The 19117-nt window shown below is 33.8% G+C and overlaps 1 protein-coding gene across 1 annotated transcript in view; it reads right to left on the bottom strand.

Annotated features, from left to right (window-relative positions):
* MTREX (Mtr4 exosome RNA helicase) overlaps positions 1-19117 on the bottom strand; it is an 85885-nt gene that overhangs the window by 33077 nt on the left and 33691 nt on the right. Inside the window, exons 14-19 of the mRNA XM_019641440.1 lie at positions 17723-17824; positions 15584-15709; positions 9933-10083; positions 7854-8026; positions 7195-7263; positions 1832-1960 (exon numbers count right to left, since the gene is read on the bottom strand). Coding sequence (XP_019496985.1) covers positions 1832-1960; positions 7195-7263; positions 7854-8026; positions 9933-10083; positions 15584-15709; positions 17723-17824 — 750 coding nt within the window. The remainder of the gene's footprint in view (positions 1-1831; positions 1961-7194; positions 7264-7853; positions 8027-9932; positions 10084-15583; positions 15710-17722; positions 17825-19117) is intronic.

Below are 19117 nucleotides of genomic sequence, written 5' to 3'. Positions count from 1 at the left end.
GTCCTCAAAAATGTCATTTCATTCAACATCGTTTCATTATAAAATTGATGAGGCGCTGTAGGAATTTAACTCTTATTTATATCAATTAGCCTATGGTAAAATTGGTTTTGTTATACTTCATTTCACTTAAAGTCACAGAACCTATCAGCAACGTTAAAAACTTACTATACTGCAAAGCTTCTCAGTATCTTGAAATTGAACAGACACAGATCCTAGACTTATTAAAATTTGGGCCTCGAACACAGCCAACAAACAGGTTTCATCTAAAGTGGTAACTCCAATGATTTAGTCATTAGATCATTTTCTTGGAAAAAGAGTTAAAGCTCTGAGTGCGAAAGAATGCCATGACTTATCCTCAATGTCTGCCATGAAAGGAGAATGTTGGGATGAGTACCACATATTTGCCATTCCAAGTGGTAGTAACTTCAAAGGTCCCTTTGGGTACAATGCATATATGACAAATTGTGGGAGTTTTAGCCTCATTTACAGTTAAGCAGTCAACTGGTAAAATAAACATTAGGGAAAAAAAAGTCATGTAAGTTTCATTGGTGGTGGAATCTGGAGGAGAAAAAATAAGAAGACTGAGGCACAGAGGCTGGTTTTCAGAATACTACTACTTTGAAGTCATGATTTTCAAAGGTTTACTAACAGTCTTAAACACTGCCCACTCTAAACCTCATAGTCAAATTCATTGCTTCAAAGGAGAAGCTATGATGCTGCAATGCCAGACTTTACTTTCTATAAACCAAAGCTTATTGTAACAAATATCATTACAACAATATTTCCTAAAAGACCAAGCCAATATGCCACATACTTCAAGCAATGTTTAAAATAACAAAATTCCAGTGATAATAGCTTTCAATTAGATACTTGGAATCTCTATAATAAGGTTTTACCTACAATTATTTTATTTTTAATTATTTTAAAGTAAGAGACTTTTTATACCAGAGAAATATGGGATCTCATGTGGCAAACTGAATGTTTTTCATTTAATTAAAAGGAGATGGAAATTTTTATAGGAATATAATAAACAGCATGAAGGAGTAAAATTGTAAAATTATTTGATCATAAAAAAAATAATATCTTGGGCCGGCCGAGTGGCACGTTGGTTAAGAGCTGGCTTGGGACGCCAGATGGCCCCGGTTCGGATCCCACATATGAGGGCCAGTGACACTGCCCTCTACAGCTAAGATGCTGAACAACAGCTCAACCTGAAGCTGGGCTGCCGTCAATCGCCGGTGCCGGCGTAGGCTGCAGCCCCTGCTACAGTGGGTTGCCATGGGCTACTGTGTGTAGCCAGCAGCCAGCGTGAGTGGCCAGCAGCCAGTGTGAGCGGCCGTCCAGAAGCCGGCGACTGATCTGCCTCACCCGGGAAGAGCGCAATGATGGTGCCAACTTGGGCCAGTGAAGCAACGTCCTCCACAACTAGACTGAAGAACAAAAGGACAGCAACTTGTCTGTTCCCCTTATCCCAATTCCCCAGCACTGTTCTCATCCCCCAATTCCCCAATAAAAACTTAAAAACAAAATAAAACAAAAACAAAAAATCTCTATAACGCAGGTAAAATCCAGCTTCACGTGAAAATTTAAATTATTAAATTCTTTTTATCTTTCACTTTGTCATTATTAACCACAATTTGATAAAAGAAAAAGAGCTTACATCTCATTAGCCATCTATATTTCAGTTGGCTTTAACATACCTTAAAATACCTTGAAAACTCCCAATTTAGAAAGCAAAACAATATGTTCATTATAATCACATTCAGGAAATCTAGTGATTACAAATAATTCAAAGTATCTGAAATATAAATCTGAAAGATAAAGTGCAAACCTGCATCTCTCCTTTCTCCTCAGGTTTAGCTGGCTTTGCAGCCTCAGTAGCTGAATTTTTCAAGCTTTCTTTGCTACAACGCAGAAGTACTTCTACTACATATAAAGGATCCAGTTCACCAGAATTAGGCTAGGGAAAAAAAAGGGAGATAAAAAGAAGTTTATTAATTCTTAAAAACTGGCTCTCAAATTTTAAGTTCCATGTGTACAGGGACTATGCTCTCATCATTTCACATTATGACTAGCACATATATACATAAATGTTTATTTCATGAAATGAAGGCTCTCTCTCTTCATCCTTCAACATGCTCCACTGAATAAGAGAGAAATTATTTGGTACTTACGGTATGAATTCAAATAGTATGATCACTGTCAACTGTGACATAAAATGTCATTTTAAATTTCTAGTGATTAGTTTATAATTTTGATATTATACCAGAATTAGAAAAAGAAACTAAAATAAACTATCAGTATCAAAATTAAATGTCTCTTCAAATCACCCTAAACAAAATTTAAAAATATTGAAAGCATATTATTGGTTAATACACAGGCACTTATATAATGTGGTTTCATATCATTTTATTAAATATTCTCTAATAAAAACATGATTCTCAAGATCTAAGGACTAATCACATCTGCACTATAATAATTTACTTGAGAACAGTGTCTTTCAAACAGTAATAAAACATTTTTTTCTTTAGTAAAGATTTCCTCTCTGCTTTTTAATTCAATAATTGAATTATCTCTTTTGCATAAAATAGAGAAGTTATTTTGATTGAGGGAGACACATGGTAAAGAAGTGACTCTTTGGTCCCCACCCTTTGAACAATTTCTGTTCAAAAATGAAAAACTGTAAAAAAATGACAATGAATCATTACCTAAAATTTATTTCTGCAATAAAGTATCAATTGCTTAACAGTAAAATATATTCTCAAATACAACCAAAAATACAATTACAATTTCCTTAAAAAAAAAAAAAAAAGCATTAACCTCCATTTTTTTCAATCAAGAAGGAAAACTAGTTTTTTCTTAGCATACTTTTTTTTTCAAAATATGGTTATTTTTAAAGAAGTTTCAAAACATTCCTAGGCTTAGTATAGACACAAAGCAAAGCTTCATTGTATGTTCGATTAGGTCTGTATCTGTAAAGGTTACATATATATATATATATATATATATATATATACACATATATATATATATATAAAGCTTAGTCAATATAAAATGAATTTTATAAACCATGTGCAAAGTAAATAGTTATTACCAATCGTCACCTCTTCCAAGGGGCCAATAACTGGAAGGAGAATCAGTGACCACTATATCTAGCTTTACGGAGGGGAAAAAATCCCTTGGAGTAAGAGGCATTCCACAATTTGATGAATGAATTAACTCCGAAGTGTTAGGGGACAAGTGAATATTTGGACAAAAATAACCTAAGAATTACAAACAATCTTTAATGTATCTAGATAATATGGAACTTGGTTGCTGGGTTTAGTTTAAATTTTGTAGATTTTACTTGTAAATTTAATACTCTCCTCTGTAAGATACTACAAATCACAGAAGTGACCATTAGAACTCAAACATATTATACATGATCACCTGTCTTTGTAGAGCTACCAAAACCACTTATAACATTACAGAAGCATTCACAAGTGTTACTATAGTTTCTTACATGACACCAAAAGTATGACTAAATTACATCAAAATTAAAAATTTTTGTGCTTCACAGGATACTATCAAGAAAGTGAAGACAACCTACAAAAATGTAAGATAATATTTGGAAATCATGTTATCTGATAAGAGATTGTATCTAGAATATATGAACTCATATAATGATAACAAAACGAAAACTGAATTTGAAAGTGGGCAAGAGGTATGAATAGATATGTATATTCTTTCTCCAAAGAATATCCAAATAGTCAGTAAGCATATAAAAAGATCCCTGGCATTATTAGTCATTAGGTAAATAGAAATCAACACAATGAGATACCACTTCATACCAAGTAGAATCAAGAAGTCAGATAAGGGGCCGGCCAGCCGAGTGGCTCAGTTGGTTAAGAGTTGGCTTGGGAGCATGAGCTCTGAGCAGCAGAGCCACCATTTCGGTTCCCACATGGGCCAGTGACACTACGCCCTCTACAGCTAAGATGGTGAACAACAGCTCAACCTGGAGCTGGGCTGCTATGAGTTGCCAGCGACGGCGTAGGCGGCAGTGGGGCTGCAGTAGGCTGCCGTAAGCTACCGTGAGTGGCTGGCAGCCGACATGAGTGGCCGGCGGCTGGCGAGAGCTGCCGTCCAGTGGCCGGTGACTGATCTGCCTCAGTCGGGGAGAGTGCAATGATCACAATACCAGCATGGGCCAGTGAAGCGGCGTCCTCCACAACTAGACTGAAGAACAAACCGACAGCAACTTGTCTGTTCCCCTTCCTTGATTCCCCAACCATGTTCCCCTCCCCCAATTCCCCAATAAAATCTTAAAAAAAAAAAGTCAGATAATAAATGTTGGTAAGGATGTGAAGAAATTAAAACCTTCGTATATTGATGGTGGGAATGTTAAATGGTGCAGGCATTTTAGAAAACATGGCAGTTCCTCAAATGATTATACAGAATTTCCACAGGACCCGGCAGTTTCATTTCATGAGAAATGAAAACATGTCCACACAAAAACTTGGACACAAATGTTTATAGGGGTATTATTTATAATATCCCAAAAGTGGAAACAATCCAAATGTCCATCAATTAATAAACAGATAAAATGTGGTATATCTGCACAATGAAATATTCTTTAATCATAAAAAAGAATGAAGTGTGGATACATACTATAACATGGATAAAACTTGAAAACATTATGCTAAGAAGCCAGTAACAAAAGACCATATTTTATGATTCAATTTTATTAAATTTTCAGAATAGGCAAATCTACCGAGATAGAAAGTAGATTAGTGCTTGCTTAGGGCTGGAAGGTATGCGAGTGTTAACAGGCAGATGACAGAGGTTTCCTTTTCCTGAAGTGATAAAAGTGTTCTAAAACTGACTGTGGTGATAGTTGCATATATCTGTGAATATACTAAAAGTCACTGAATTATATACTTTAAGTGGGTAAACTACAATATGTGAATAATTGCCTGATAAAACTTTAAAAAAGAAAACAAAAAAATGTAAAACCTGCAGTGAAAGAGATCTATAGCACTACAGTATATTGGAAGTAAAAATATTCTGCCCTAGGAAAATTCTCTTAAAACATAGACAAGCCATGGAATGAGTAAACTGGCAAAGGCATGCTAACTCTTCCATCTTGAGTTATACATGCGTGGATGCAACCACAACATTTAGCATTCACTGTCACACTTGCCACACAAAAAATAAGAATTTAATAACTGCATGGGAGGCTTAAATATAGACTACTTTCAAGTTAATCTTACCTCCTATAAGAAAGATCAAATCTACTAATAATTCTTCCTAAAGAAAATAATGCATTTGTGGGGGTGGGGTGGGGAGGAGGCAGGTAAGCATTTGATAGTTTTCTCATGGTTGAAGGTGGTACAACAGAAAATACAAAAGGCCATAAATCAGATCTGAGTTGTTCTAGTCATGGCTCAAATAAATTATATCCATGCACTCTTTGTCAACGTTAAATATTTCAAGCTTCATTTCACTGAATGTTTTTTTAAAAAGAAGAAGAAGAGGGGATGGAATGGGAAACTTATCTCATATTGTTAGACTCAACACAGCCATCCTTTAACATATACTCAAGTTTGAATCCTTATCACTAATACTCCCTTCAACTTCCCACATAAGTGCTATTAATTCTAGTTCCTCAGTCTCCTCCATCTGAACCCTTCCTCTTCCATCATCCTCCTTGTGATTCTCACCCCCAAAAATTAAGTCTCCTTAACTGACCAATCTGCCTCTACTATGCTATTTCTTCCAATATCCTTCAAACACTGCCAATTAGGGTAACTTCTGATCATATCAATTTCTCACTCAAAAATATGAACAGATTAAAAAACCTACCCAAACAAAAACCCAAGCAAACCACCTAACCAACTAACCTTAACAGGCTGCTACTACTTTCAAATGTTTAGATCTAGAACAATATACACAAATCTGTACTTAAACCACTTTCCATGATTAACTTCAATCTTTTCATTTTAATTGTACTCCTTCCTATCGCTTGAAATGTTCTGAGCCTGATGCATGCCACTGCTTCACCACCAGGGAATATCCATCAAATGAAATTCTGCTCATTCTTCACAGTTACATTTAAATTTTTAAATTTTTTTCTTCTCAGATGTCATTTCTAATAGCTCAGACATAACCTCCTATTCCTCTGTGACAAATGCATTTTGCTTGATAGGAATCGTCAAATATGTGACCACAGAGATTTTATGTGTGTGGTCAATTAATGCTTACTAAAATTGTGACAATACTTCAAAAAAAAAATCCTACAAATAATTACTAATCAACATAATTTATCGAAATGGTAACAATAAACTGAGTGTCCTTAAGAAGCTCTTTAGTGGGATTAATAAAAATACCTATCGTTAACTCAGAATATCTACCACAAACCTATGAACTTGTTTCTCCATAACAAATGGCTTTGGTATCTCAAGGTTCATTTACAAATTTCAGGACAAATTTTCAATCCCAAAGCTTAATTCTTAATTGCCTTTACACATAAATGGGACAAAGAAGTTAATGACAAAATCATAAAATAGTCAACCTTTAAAAGAGCACAGGTATCACCTTGCGCAAACCAATTTAAACGTTAAGAAAAAATATACAAGGAGATACAAAATATTTGCAGATAACATGCTGGTGCCTACTGAAGCTAAAGAAAATACAAAAGACAGGGCGGGTGATTTAATTTCAAGATAATCACTCTCCTAACAAATTAACAAAATCATCCTTAATTTTACACGTAAGTAATCTTTTCAAAATATTTATATAATGAACAAAATCAACTTTATTATTGCCTTCATTTAGAGAGAATAAGTAAAACTGACCAGTTCTAATTTCTTTTCTTCAAGTTTCTAATATATATCTAAGTCAAAATTCTAACTTTTAGTGTCAGAAGCTGATTTTTTCTAATATTCAATTTAAGGAATAAAGTTATAAAAAAGACTGTTGAACTCAGAGAACAAATGTAAACTGTCATGAAATTAAAATCTGTTGTTGTTGTTAGGAAAATAACCACAGAACTTTAAGGATAAAACTTAAGATTATTTAAAAAATTCCTTATGGCAGAATTTATTACATCTTTTCTCAAGGTAATATTATTTCTACTTTGATCAATTTCATGAGTTTCAAAAAACACTTCACTAATAATTTAAATAAAATTCTACTTTAAGGACAATGGTTTACCTTAACATTTGACTTTTTTGAGAAATTCACCACTACTCCCCAGCCAAAATCATCTCCTTCATTCTTTACCTGAAAAGTAAAGCACATAGACAAGAACATTTATGTCGCAGTTTTAGACTTCCATTCCCATACTATAGGCTAATAAAACTGAGTTTTCCTGGTAAGATCACTGTTAAACTTAAGAAAAAAGATATTAACCCTACAGGAAAAAAAAAAAAAATCACTGCCAAATTTTATAGATCTTCAGAACAGCAATAATAGGACTCTCTCAACTGGCAAACAAATGTTAAAAATGATATGGTGTTATTTGTTCCGAGACTAGCTGAAGTCTTTCAAGTGTTACAGCTAATGAATTCATCCTACACTTAAAACTGCCTTATTTTAAAATAAAACTGCCTTCATTTTTAGATTTTATAACTGAAAATATTTTATGTTAATTCCAAAATTCTACTTCAATTTATATCCCCCAAAATGAAAATCAGAAATTAAAAGGCAGTCACATGATCCCCACTTAATCAGTGCCATGCAAAATCGGTAAAACAATATACATCAACTACAACAGCAGGAAACATTTTACCAAGATAAAAAAAAAGCAGAATCTTTATCTGAAAAATATTAAATATTAAAATATCAAAATACATTATAAAAAAATAACATACCTTCACCAAACGACCTGGTTGTAGAAATGGTAAGCAATATTTTGGTTTGTGAATATATTCTTCAATTTCTTTACCCAGTTTGGCAAGCTGCTGTCTAATCTTATAATAGATGACTACACTTTCTTCATTTGGTATTACTATTTTATTATACTGTTGTTCTGAGTTCTTTACCTCTGTAAAAAAAAAACCACACACGTACAATATCAAAAAAATTATACACCTTATGTGAATAATACTGAAGATACATATTTTCCCCACTATAACAGTAGGGAGCAAAGTCAGTTTGCATAGATTAGAAGTTTTGAGGAAAAGCTGCAGAAATTACCATAAGGCATGTTTAACGTTTCCTTTCTTCACTAAGGTTCACCTTCTCTATTTCTTCCTATAGTTCCCCAGCTCAGTAATGTGAATCCTCAAAGTGAGTCTTAATTGGCAGTGGTTATACCTGGTAAATTAATTCTCTCCTATGGGTAGGGGGGAGGGTTACCTCTGGGAATTCTAGACTTACACTGTTCCAATACAGCACTGTCTTATAAAACTTTATGTGATGTTATAGGTGTTCTAGGTCAGCTCTTTCTAGTATAATAGTCAGGAAACTCTAGCCAATTATGGATAAATTTAATTAAAATTAATATTTAGTTCCTCAATTGCACTAGCACCATTTCAAGTGTTCAACAGCCACATATGGTTACAGACTTCTGTATCTGAATAGCACATAGGGCATTTCCACTATTGCAGAAAGTTCTGCCAGTCAGCATTATTTTGGACCTAAGTAAGTGCCACTAACTCAACAAAAAATTCAGGCTTCGATCACCACCAGGACAAGGTCTCTAAATCTGAGGAGTGGCAAGTCAATCACACTTCTCTCTCTACTCAGCAGCCAATCTAGTAGCCTCTTTTAGCAACTGTTCTCTTAGTTAATGGCATCTATGATGCCATTGAGCAATCTAGTGCTGATCTCCATTCCTCCCTCATTCCATTATACATCCATCCCACTGTAAACAAACACTATTTTTAATGGAGTAAAATACACATAATATAAAATTATATTTAGTAACATTCTCAATGTATGCAACCATTACCACCATCTACGACTTTCACTACCCTAAAATGAAAATATTATGCAGTCATTAAAAGTCATACTTTTGAAGGACACTGAAATTAAATTTTAACAAGCCAGAATTGGTGACCTAGTGAATGTAAAGCATTTAACACAAGGCTAGGTATGGGGGAAATAATTAACAAATAACACCAATTATAAATATTATCATTACTATTACAGAATCTGCATATTTGATCCTACCTTTAAAAATAAGTAGACATAAAAGAAACAAAAAAGATGATGGTACCATAAAGTGTTAACAGTGGCCGTGCGGCTGTCTCTATGTGAGAGTACAAATAATTTTACTTTCTTCTGTATCTTTTGCTGAATTTTCTGGTGTATTTTTTCTTTTACAATGACTAAACATTATTTTTGTAAGTTTTACCCAAATATTTTCAATCTTTCCTCTATTTTAGATTTTAATCAGCTCTCTATGATGATCAGCCACAATATCCTCTAAGATAAGAATCAAGTCTTCTTGAGTGTAATTACCACAGAACACCTGCTTTCTGGACTTTAAAAAGCATTATCTTACTATTAGGAGTGAGAAACTCTAAAAAGGCTGAACTCAAATCTAAGTGAAAGCATTATATTTCCTTAATCATTAATGAATTTATGCTATGGCATTTTTTAATAATGAGAAAGAGTAAAAGAGCAAATCTTAATATACTAGGCTTTTTTATTATACTATTATTCATGAATATAATTTACCATGCTATATCTACAACAAGAAATTATACTAAATTTGAATCAACTACAGGAAGGTGTCCTGATAGGGTTTTCTTACTTTCACTTTAAAATGTTCTAGTTGGTTAAAATGACCAATCCCAGTTCTTACTTTACATTATGTAAGGACCAAGATTTGGCTTACCAAGAAAAAAAAACAAAAACAAAAACCAAAGCAGCCAATAATGCAGTAATTTTGCTACTTAGCCTCTTAGCTAAATGAAGCTCTGTTATGGTAATTTTATACTCACTCTCTACTACTCCTGGAATTGCTCTATAATGCTGAAACTGGTAGAAGGATTTTTCCAACATGTACTCAGGATTGATTTCTTCTACACGTAGTAAGTTCAAAACCATGTTGTAGGTCAAATGGAAAGCACTATTTAAAGGATCGGCTGAGCCCTAACAAAGAAAAAAAAAGCATGTCAATGTTTTAGATTATTCAAATAAATTTACACAAATGTTTTTAACCTGTTAAATTGTTTAATAATTTAACTCTATGTTATAAAGGAATAGTATACAATTGTATTAAGTTCTTTCCTTTAAAATGACCAATATGAAGTGATAAATTAGTTGATCTTTGGGAAAGTAAAGAGAAAAACAGAAAATCACTAAACAAAACAGTAGTAGTTAAAAATACTGTTTGCCAGTATGTATAGTTCTCTGCCTTCTATGCATTTGATGGGATTACATTTTCCACACCCCAGTGGGTGGTGCACTTCCTGGCCAAAAATTTAATTGCTGGCATGAAAAGCTATCTTTTCCTTTCTGGCACAGTGAATGGTAAAGTTTAACATGGTGGTTTTCAGCTCACATCCCTAAACAATAATGATAAGCAGAGACTCCTCTATAAACAAGCAATGAACAGGCAAGAGAAATAAACCTTTAAGTTACTGAGATTTAGATTTGTTATTGCAGCATAACCTACCCTGTGCTGAGTACACTAAATTTATTCAGAATGATACTCAGACAAAAACTAGTATCTTGAAACTCTCAGCTTCCTAGAGGGACATAAAACTGCTAATGTATTTCCCCAATTTATAGACCATTCTTTATCTACATTTTGATAATTCCTCTTTGTCCTCCTAACTGTGGCTGTTACCAAAGAAGGGTGAGGTTATGGCTAGACAGAATAAAACACTTATCTAAAATAGTGTGACCTTAACTTGCAACAAGGTTTCTATCCAAAATACTTCCTTGAGATCTGCAATTTTCTTTCAGCATTGTTTCTTCAGAAATATTTTTTAATGCAAATACTTCCTAAGAATGAAAATGATTATGCAGTTATATAGAATGACCAAATTCTTGAGATGCATGCCAAAATATTTAGAAGTGCAGGGTCATGAAGTATGCTAAGTATTTCTCAATGGCATAGCAAAATACACAAAATACTACCCCCTTAGGGTAATAAGGGGCTCTTAAATTGAGGTCGACAGGCCAACTTTACTTCATTCAGAATTTTAAATGAATGCATATAGGATTTTAAGAATAGGAGAAGGAGCAGAGCCTTTACCAGTTTCAAATGATGGTTTTCCTTACCTCGGGAAAAATCAAGAGGCACTCTTGATTTTTAATTAGTTAAGTCCTTAAAACCCTGATTTTTATCTGCTCTCCTTGAAAATCGGGCCAAAGAGAGATGTGGCATTAGTATGAAAACCACATTCTTGGGGAAGAGAGGAATTAAAGACAACTTCAGCCACTTCATAACTCTGCAAACAGACCCAGCCCCAACTTTTCTGTTATTTTTCATTTCTATTATTACTTCCTCTAAGAAATTTGGGGCTCCAATACTGCAAATGTTTTTTTGTTTGTTTGGGTTTTTTTTGCAACCTCAAGCTGCTTCTATATTCTCAACTAACTTCGACAGAATATACCTATCTGAATTCTTAGTCACCTGAAACTCAACGTGGCATTTTGACATTGTACCCAAGTGAGCCCAGGATAGTCCCAAAACACATCTGTGGTTCTGGTGTGATTATTAAAAGCACCTTCTTTCACTCTTTCCATAGTATCCTAATATGGGTGCTAAATAATATGGTTATACTATTTAAAATGAAATTTTTCTCCCTTGCTCTTCCCATTCCTGACTTGAGTTTCCCTCTTGCATAGATTAATGGTTAGTGAGATTACTTATTTGATTAACGGTTAATGAGATGCTCATTTCAGTTCCAATTTAGGAGTTCTCTGTTTCTTCTGCTTTATCCCTCTTTTATTTTAAGCAATCATCTGTTGATTATTTCCTCAATATATCTTAGATTAGTTCGTTTCTTTCTTTGATACTGCCGTCATTTCAAAGTTTCATCAAATCTTACTTAGATTACTACAACTATCATCCTAACTACTCTAGTTTCAACTTCCCTTCTAATTTATTTGGTATGCTACTGCCAGGCATACCAAAATATAATTTCACTGTGATATAACACCGTATCAGCAATAATAAATGACTAAGGTACTGAAAGTTAGTAGGTCGTATCAAATTTTATTTTATCCCCATGAAATAGAACAGAATGGAAAATAATATAATTAATTTTCATACACACACAAAAGGTAAATATGAGGGGTGATGATAGTGGTAATGGAAGGTACCACTTCACACTCACTAAAAGGGTTATAAATTAAAAAAACAGACAATAACAAGTGCTGATTAGAATGTAGAGAAACTGGAAACCTCATGTATTGCTGGTGGCAATGCAAAACAGTACAGCTGCTAAGGAAAAACAGTTTGGCAGGTCCTCAAAAGGTTCAGTATAGAACTGACTCAGCCATTTCACTCATCAGTATATACCCAAAAGAAATAAAAATATAAACAAAAACTCATAAATAAATGTTCACAGCAGCATTATTCACAATAGCCAAAGAGCGGAAACAACTCAAATGTCCATCCACTGATGAATGGATAAGTAAAAGGTAATATATCCACACAATGGATTTTTATTCATCAATAAAAAGTAATGAAGTATTGATACATGTTACAAAATAGGGAAACCTTGAAAACATTAAACTAAATGAAAGAAGCCAGATATAAATGGTCACATATTGTATGATTCCATTTACATGAAATGTTCAGCTTAGGCAAATCTACAGAGACAGAAAGTAGATTAGTGGTTTGCCTAGGGTTTGAGGGAAGGGAGAAGAGCTTGGAAGAAAACGGGGAGTGATTGTTAACGGATACAAGTGTTCTTTTTGAGTTGATGAAAATGTTCGAAACTATGGTAATGGAGGCAAAACTGTGAATATATTAAAAACCATGAAAATGGGTAAATTGTATGATATGTAAATTATGTCAATAAATCTGTCTTAAAAAATTAATTTTAAAAATAATTGAGAAATCAGAATCCTTGTACAGTGTTTATGGGAATGCAAAATGGCATAGTCACTATGGAAAACAATACGAGGTTACTCAAAAAATTTAAAAAAGAACTACCATTTGATTTAGCTATCCCACTGTTGGGTATTTACCGAAAATAATTGAAATCAAGATAGTGAACAGATATTAGCACTCCTGTGTTCAGCGCAGTACTATCCACAATATCCACCGAGAGATGAGTAAAGAAATGTGGTATATACATACAATGGAATACTACTGATCCTTTAAAAAGAAAGAAATTGCAATATGCAACATGGATGAACTCTGAGGACATTATGCTAAGTGAAATAAGCCAGTCACAGAAAGACAAATACTGCGTAATTCCACTTATATGAGGTATCTAAAATAGTCAAAGTCATGGAAACAAAGAATGGAATGGTGGCTGCCAGAGACTGAGGGAGGCGTAAACAAGGAGTTACTAATCAAAAGGCATAGTTTCAGTCAAGCAAGATAAATAAGCTCTAGACATCTGCTGTACAACATTGTATCTATAGTCAACAATGACATATTTTACAACTTAAAAAAATTTGTTAAGAGTGTAAATCTCATTTGTGTTCTTTCCACAATAAAAATTTTTAAAAATGTTTTTTAATAAAATGAAAGATGATAGAACTTTACATTTATAGGGTAACAAATCCAGAGAAGTCAAGTAAATGGAATGAAAAATCTGTACTACGAGAACCAGATGCTGTCATTAAAATATTACCTCCTGTAATTTGGCAACCTGATTCAATTCTTTCCATGTATAAAGTGTAAGGAAAGAAAAAGGCTGTTTATTATATCTGGCACAATTTAAAGAAAAGAATAAAAATACAAATTTCCGCTTTGTGTCGTTTGTCTTACATGAAGTACTAAAGTTACAAAATGTTTAAAAATAGGTTTCTGGCCGGCCGAGTGGCGCGATGGTTAAGAACTGGCTTGGGACGCCAGAGGGCCCCGGTTCGGATCCCACACATGAGGGCCAGTGACACTGCCCTCCACAGCTAAGATGCTGAACAACAGCTCAACCTGGAGCTGGGCTGCCGTGAGTCGCCGGCGACGGCGTAGGCTGCAGCCCCTGTGGCAGTGGGTTGCCACGGGCTACTGTGTGTAGCCAGCAGCCAGCGTGAGCGGCCGTCCAGAAGCCGGCGACTGATCTGCCTTGCCCAGGAAGAGCGCAATGATGGTGCCAACTTGGGCCAGTGAAGCAACGTCCTCCACAACTAGACTGAAGAACAAAACGACAGCAACTTGTCTGTTCCCCTTCCCCCAATTTCCCAATAAAAATCTTTAAAAAAATAAAAATAGGTTTCCTGGGGCCACTGGTTAGCTCAGTTGGTTAGAGCGCAGTGCTCACAACACCAAGGTTGCCAGTTTGATCCCCACATGGGCCACTGAGCTGTGCCCTCCACAACTAGTGGGTTGTTGGAAAAGTCATGACGCATTTTTGCAAAGAAAAACAGAAAAAATACGTCATGACTTTTCCAACAATCCAATAATTGAAACAACTACTCAACTTGGAGCTGAGGGGTCCTGGAAAAATACACAGTTCCCCAATAAAAATAAATAAAATAAAAATAAAAATAGGTTTCCAAGTGTTAATCTTTAAAACTAAAAATTAGATACCATATGATCACTATACATATGTACAGACAAGCTCTATCTTCACTCATATAAAAATATATAAAAAACATATACCTTTACCTATTTTTGCTTCAAGCATACCAGGCTCCCAGACCCATATCTCAAATTCTCCTTGCAGTTCCCAAGTCTTAAAAGTTAAGCAGAGTCTATTTCAGAGATACTGACCTATGTATGCCTTAACATGTTTTGAAGCTTTATTTTAAAACAGCTAATAAGCTGGCTGTTAATTTTATATTTTAATTAATGTTAAGTTTCCTATCCTATTAACAGTTTTCTCTAGGGATTTGTTTAATAACTTCTTACTACATGGAGGACAAGGAAAGCAACCAGGTCAAACTTCCTTGAGAAGCTTTTCAAAATAAAACAAAAATCTTAGACAATCCAAAACACAAACACTAAGCAAGCAAAATGAAGAGGCTAATTTGAAATAAAGCTTAAAAATATGAATAATGGAATATTTATAATCCATCAATAGGCTGAAACAGAATGACAGATTGTCGAATTAATTTATTAAGCTAGCTGGGGCTTGCAAGGGTAGAGGAAGGTAACTGCCCAAAACGCTGATTATCATGTATCTTACTTGCTGTTCTGATTAGGTAAACACAATTCCTGCAGTAGAGGGAGCAGATATAAAGGTAATCTAAAATTTGAAGGGCGAAATCAATATCTCCACCCTCTCAGGGTTTTTTCACATCCCCTCCATTACATGAATTGCTCTTCACCTATCAGAACAGAAAGTAGAGTACAAAAATATTTGTACTTGGAGCCGTTGCCCTCTTCTACAGTTACAAGCCCCAGATAGTTTAGTAAATTAACTCATCTACCTAGAAAGGCATCTGAACTGACACGACTAATTTGAAAGTGGCTCCTGAAGTACTTCCTGGTGAAGGCACAGAATCTTAACTTGGTTACCTTAAGTAGTTGTTTTCCAATTGTTGGGCTCATCTTTTCATCTACCATAAGAATTACAATTCCTCTATCATCCATTCCCCTCCTTCCAGCTCGACCGGACATTTGAATATATTCACCAGAGGAAATCTGAATGAACATAATTAAAAATTCAGTGTTTAGGAGAAAACCTGGTAAAAAACAAATTCTTAAAATTTTCCTTATCATAAAATACACAAGCACCAGTTATATATTCCAAAAAAAAAAAGGAAACATGATTAAAAACACAAACTTTTAGGAGAGTGTAAGTAAAAACACAAAAATGCTAAAGACTTAAGAATAATGTTTAAATTTTAGCTCTAAAATGATCAAATACATCATAGCTCCAGGGAAATATTAGCTAATTCACTGGCATAAAAAATATCTTTAAGCTAGATATTCTGGAAAACAGCAAAGTCTAAGAAAACAAAGACTGAACTTTACTATGTCCTAATTCTGATTTGATCATAATAAATTTTCTTATTTTACAAAATGAGATTAATATAAAATTAACATTTAAGAAAAAAAGCAAAATTCTCTCCTATTTCCTTGGAGATCTAACACCCTGGGAGCAAGGAAGGCACACAAAACAAAACATACCTAAAAAAATACCAGAAAACTTCAAAAAGGTAGTCTAATAAAATCTCAACAGTGCCCAATGTCATTACATTATGACACATTACGATTTTTAGATTTAATAATTATGATCTTGAATCATCAAGAAAAGGTTGCTTTCTTAAATTCAATTATCCACTATACTCTGTCCTTACCCTAGGGTCCATGGGATGCCAAGAGTATGTAAAATCATGAAAGACTTATTTACTTATTTTCTTGTGGCATCAATTTTACTCAGAGAATTAAATAATTTTAAACTGATAGACAATGAAAAGATTTTTAATTTATACTGATTTTAAAAACATATGAAAGACTTTTTATCTCATTTACAACTAAAAATCATTTTCTATGTGAATGTTTAAAAGTTCAATTTAAAAGTTATACGTCACAGAATATTTTTGAAGGCCATGTAAAAATTTCTAAAGAGCAATGGCACTACCTCACTATACTTAGATTTCTCTTTTGTATAACATCCAACACATTTTTAAAATAAAACAAACAAAAAAAAGTTTTGCCTTTACAATTCTACCACAGGCACTTTTCAATCTTTTGATGATTAGTAACTACTGCCAGAAGCTTCTTTATGCAGAAAAGAATCACCATTTTCAAGGATAAAAAGTTAAGTAGAAGAATAGTTGACTACATACTTAGAATTTTTTCAAATGCCAGATGATGTGAGTCTTTGGCTTGCACTGGATGCTCAAACTAGAAATCTCTCTTCCTCCACCTGCTTTTCACTCCTGTGAAATGTAAATCTGCCTAGTAAATCTGCTATTGTTGCTCAGTTTAAGGGTTGCCTTCTCTAAGAAGCCTTCCCTGGCCCTCTACATGTGTATATTAGTAACTTCTTTTCTTATGTCTTATCGTTCCTATACTTTACCCTTCTCAGAGTCCATAATAGAACCTTTTATTGCATGTCTATCAACTTTCACCTAAGTTTCTTCAGAGTGGGAATTGGTTTTATTTTCACTTTAGCATTGTCAGTGTCTACAATAGTTCTATGCCCATAGTTTAAGTTTGGTAACGGGTTACTTGCCTCTGAATTAAGAATTTACTTTTACCTCCATTCACTGTTTCACCCATAATCCCAACTTTCTCTTTCCTTCTGCCTTACAAAAGGCATATATGCAAACCCATTAAAACCTCTATTTTAAACCTGAAGAATAAAACAGTTGAGTTGCAACTGTAGCCAGTATAGTAGAGGTGCTTTAAATGCCATAAACTTTAAGAAATGAAAAATTCTATGGATATTTAAAATGCTTTAAAGCATTCACAAATTATTTACACACTTATCCTTCCCTTATCACCAAACTCTTTCACCTAAAGGAGGTTTTCGTTTTTGGGTTTTTTTTGCTAAAGAATGGAAATGTAAAGGATCGGAAGTTTAACCTTGATGAACTTGTATTATTAGTTCAGGTAAAAGTTCTTGAGTATTTAGAATTCAAAATCTCGATTCCATGAGTGAAAATCACCTTAGGTAAAACAATTAAAGATAATTATTTTACTTACCCATCGGAAATCTTTCCCATCAAATTTTCGGGCATTTGTAAATAAAACAGTTCTAGCTGGCATGTTAATTCCCATAGCAAAAGTCTCTGTAGCAAATAAGGCCTAAATAAGTAAATAATTATACAATTAAACATGTATTTTAAGCTGAAAATTAATTATGTAATAAACAAATCATTAATTTGCAAAATTAGTTAACAAGACTGTACAAAAATAAGACAACATGCTATTCCCAGATACATTTCAGTATTTTATATATAAAGTTATTAAATAATATTTAACATCACTTGCATGCCAGAAAAATTTTAATTCAGGTAAAATAGTCTTTCTTAAATTCCAGTGGTGGTAACTTGGAGAGAATACTACTGTCTAGTGGATAAATCATTAGGTTCTAGAGTATTTTTCTAAACACAGTCACATTTCCTGGCTTCTTCGCTGATGATGCAGCAGTTGGAAACACCTTTAGGATCTCTGACAGGAGAATCAGTGGCTCTTTAAGTTCACTTCTAAGACTTCACCAACAAAAACTTCATCACTCCAAAAAAACTATGTGTGGTTTAAGCAAACAAAGGTCTTGTACAAGCAGTCACTGAAGTTCTACTAAATCTAAATTGTCATCAGGAGGGAAGATAAAAATACATCATCAACAGAATGCTATTCATCTGCTAAAAAGAATGAAGAGCTACACATGTGATAAAAATGGATAATAGGCAGTATAATCACTTTTTGAAAAAATAAAGCATGTATTATTTGTATGTATGCTAATGGAAATTTCTGGGACATGAGGAGAATGATGTCCTTTCATTCTTTTACTTTATGTACAATTGTTCTATTTAAATTTTACAACCAACAAGTATCACTTATATTTTTAAGAAAAGATTCTGTGAAATGGGCTTTAACAAAATATACACTCTAGAAGAGAACATCCACAGGGCCTTACCAGGACCCGTGTATAAATAGCAACCACTTCTTTATCTAAAATACCTCAAGTATGTTCTTTAGGGTAAATAAATTTCTTTTAAATATTCTACTTAGTACTAAGGTTCTCATGATAAATCTCTAATCTGATTTTTAAAATGCTAATTTGATTTTTATGCATAAAATAACTTGAGTCATATATAGGCTTATGATATTTTAAAGTTGTATCCCATTTTCAATATCCCATTTCTGGGTACAGACATCAACATAATTTTTCAAATTAGACTGTCTTTGGTTTAAATTAGAATATCCTAAAAAGCTCTGTTGTAAGTCTACCAGCAATTCTCCTTGGCTCTCTAATTTAATCCTCTTAACTTGTACATAGAAATGAGTCCACTTACAGAATCAGCTCCAGGTCTCATAATTAAATAGCACCTTTTGCAAAATTCCACACTATATCCAACTGTGTTACCATTCTTT

This window comes from Hipposideros armiger, unplaced genomic scaffold (genome assembly GCF_001890085.2).
Source record: "Hipposideros armiger isolate ML-2016 unplaced genomic scaffold, ASM189008v1 scaffold_60, whole genome shotgun sequence".
Lineage (NCBI taxonomy): Eukaryota > Metazoa > Chordata > Mammalia > Chiroptera > Hipposideridae > Hipposideros > Hipposideros armiger.
The sequence above is the reverse complement of the archived record's forward strand: the minus strand, read 5'-3'. Positions and strand labels throughout refer to the sequence as shown.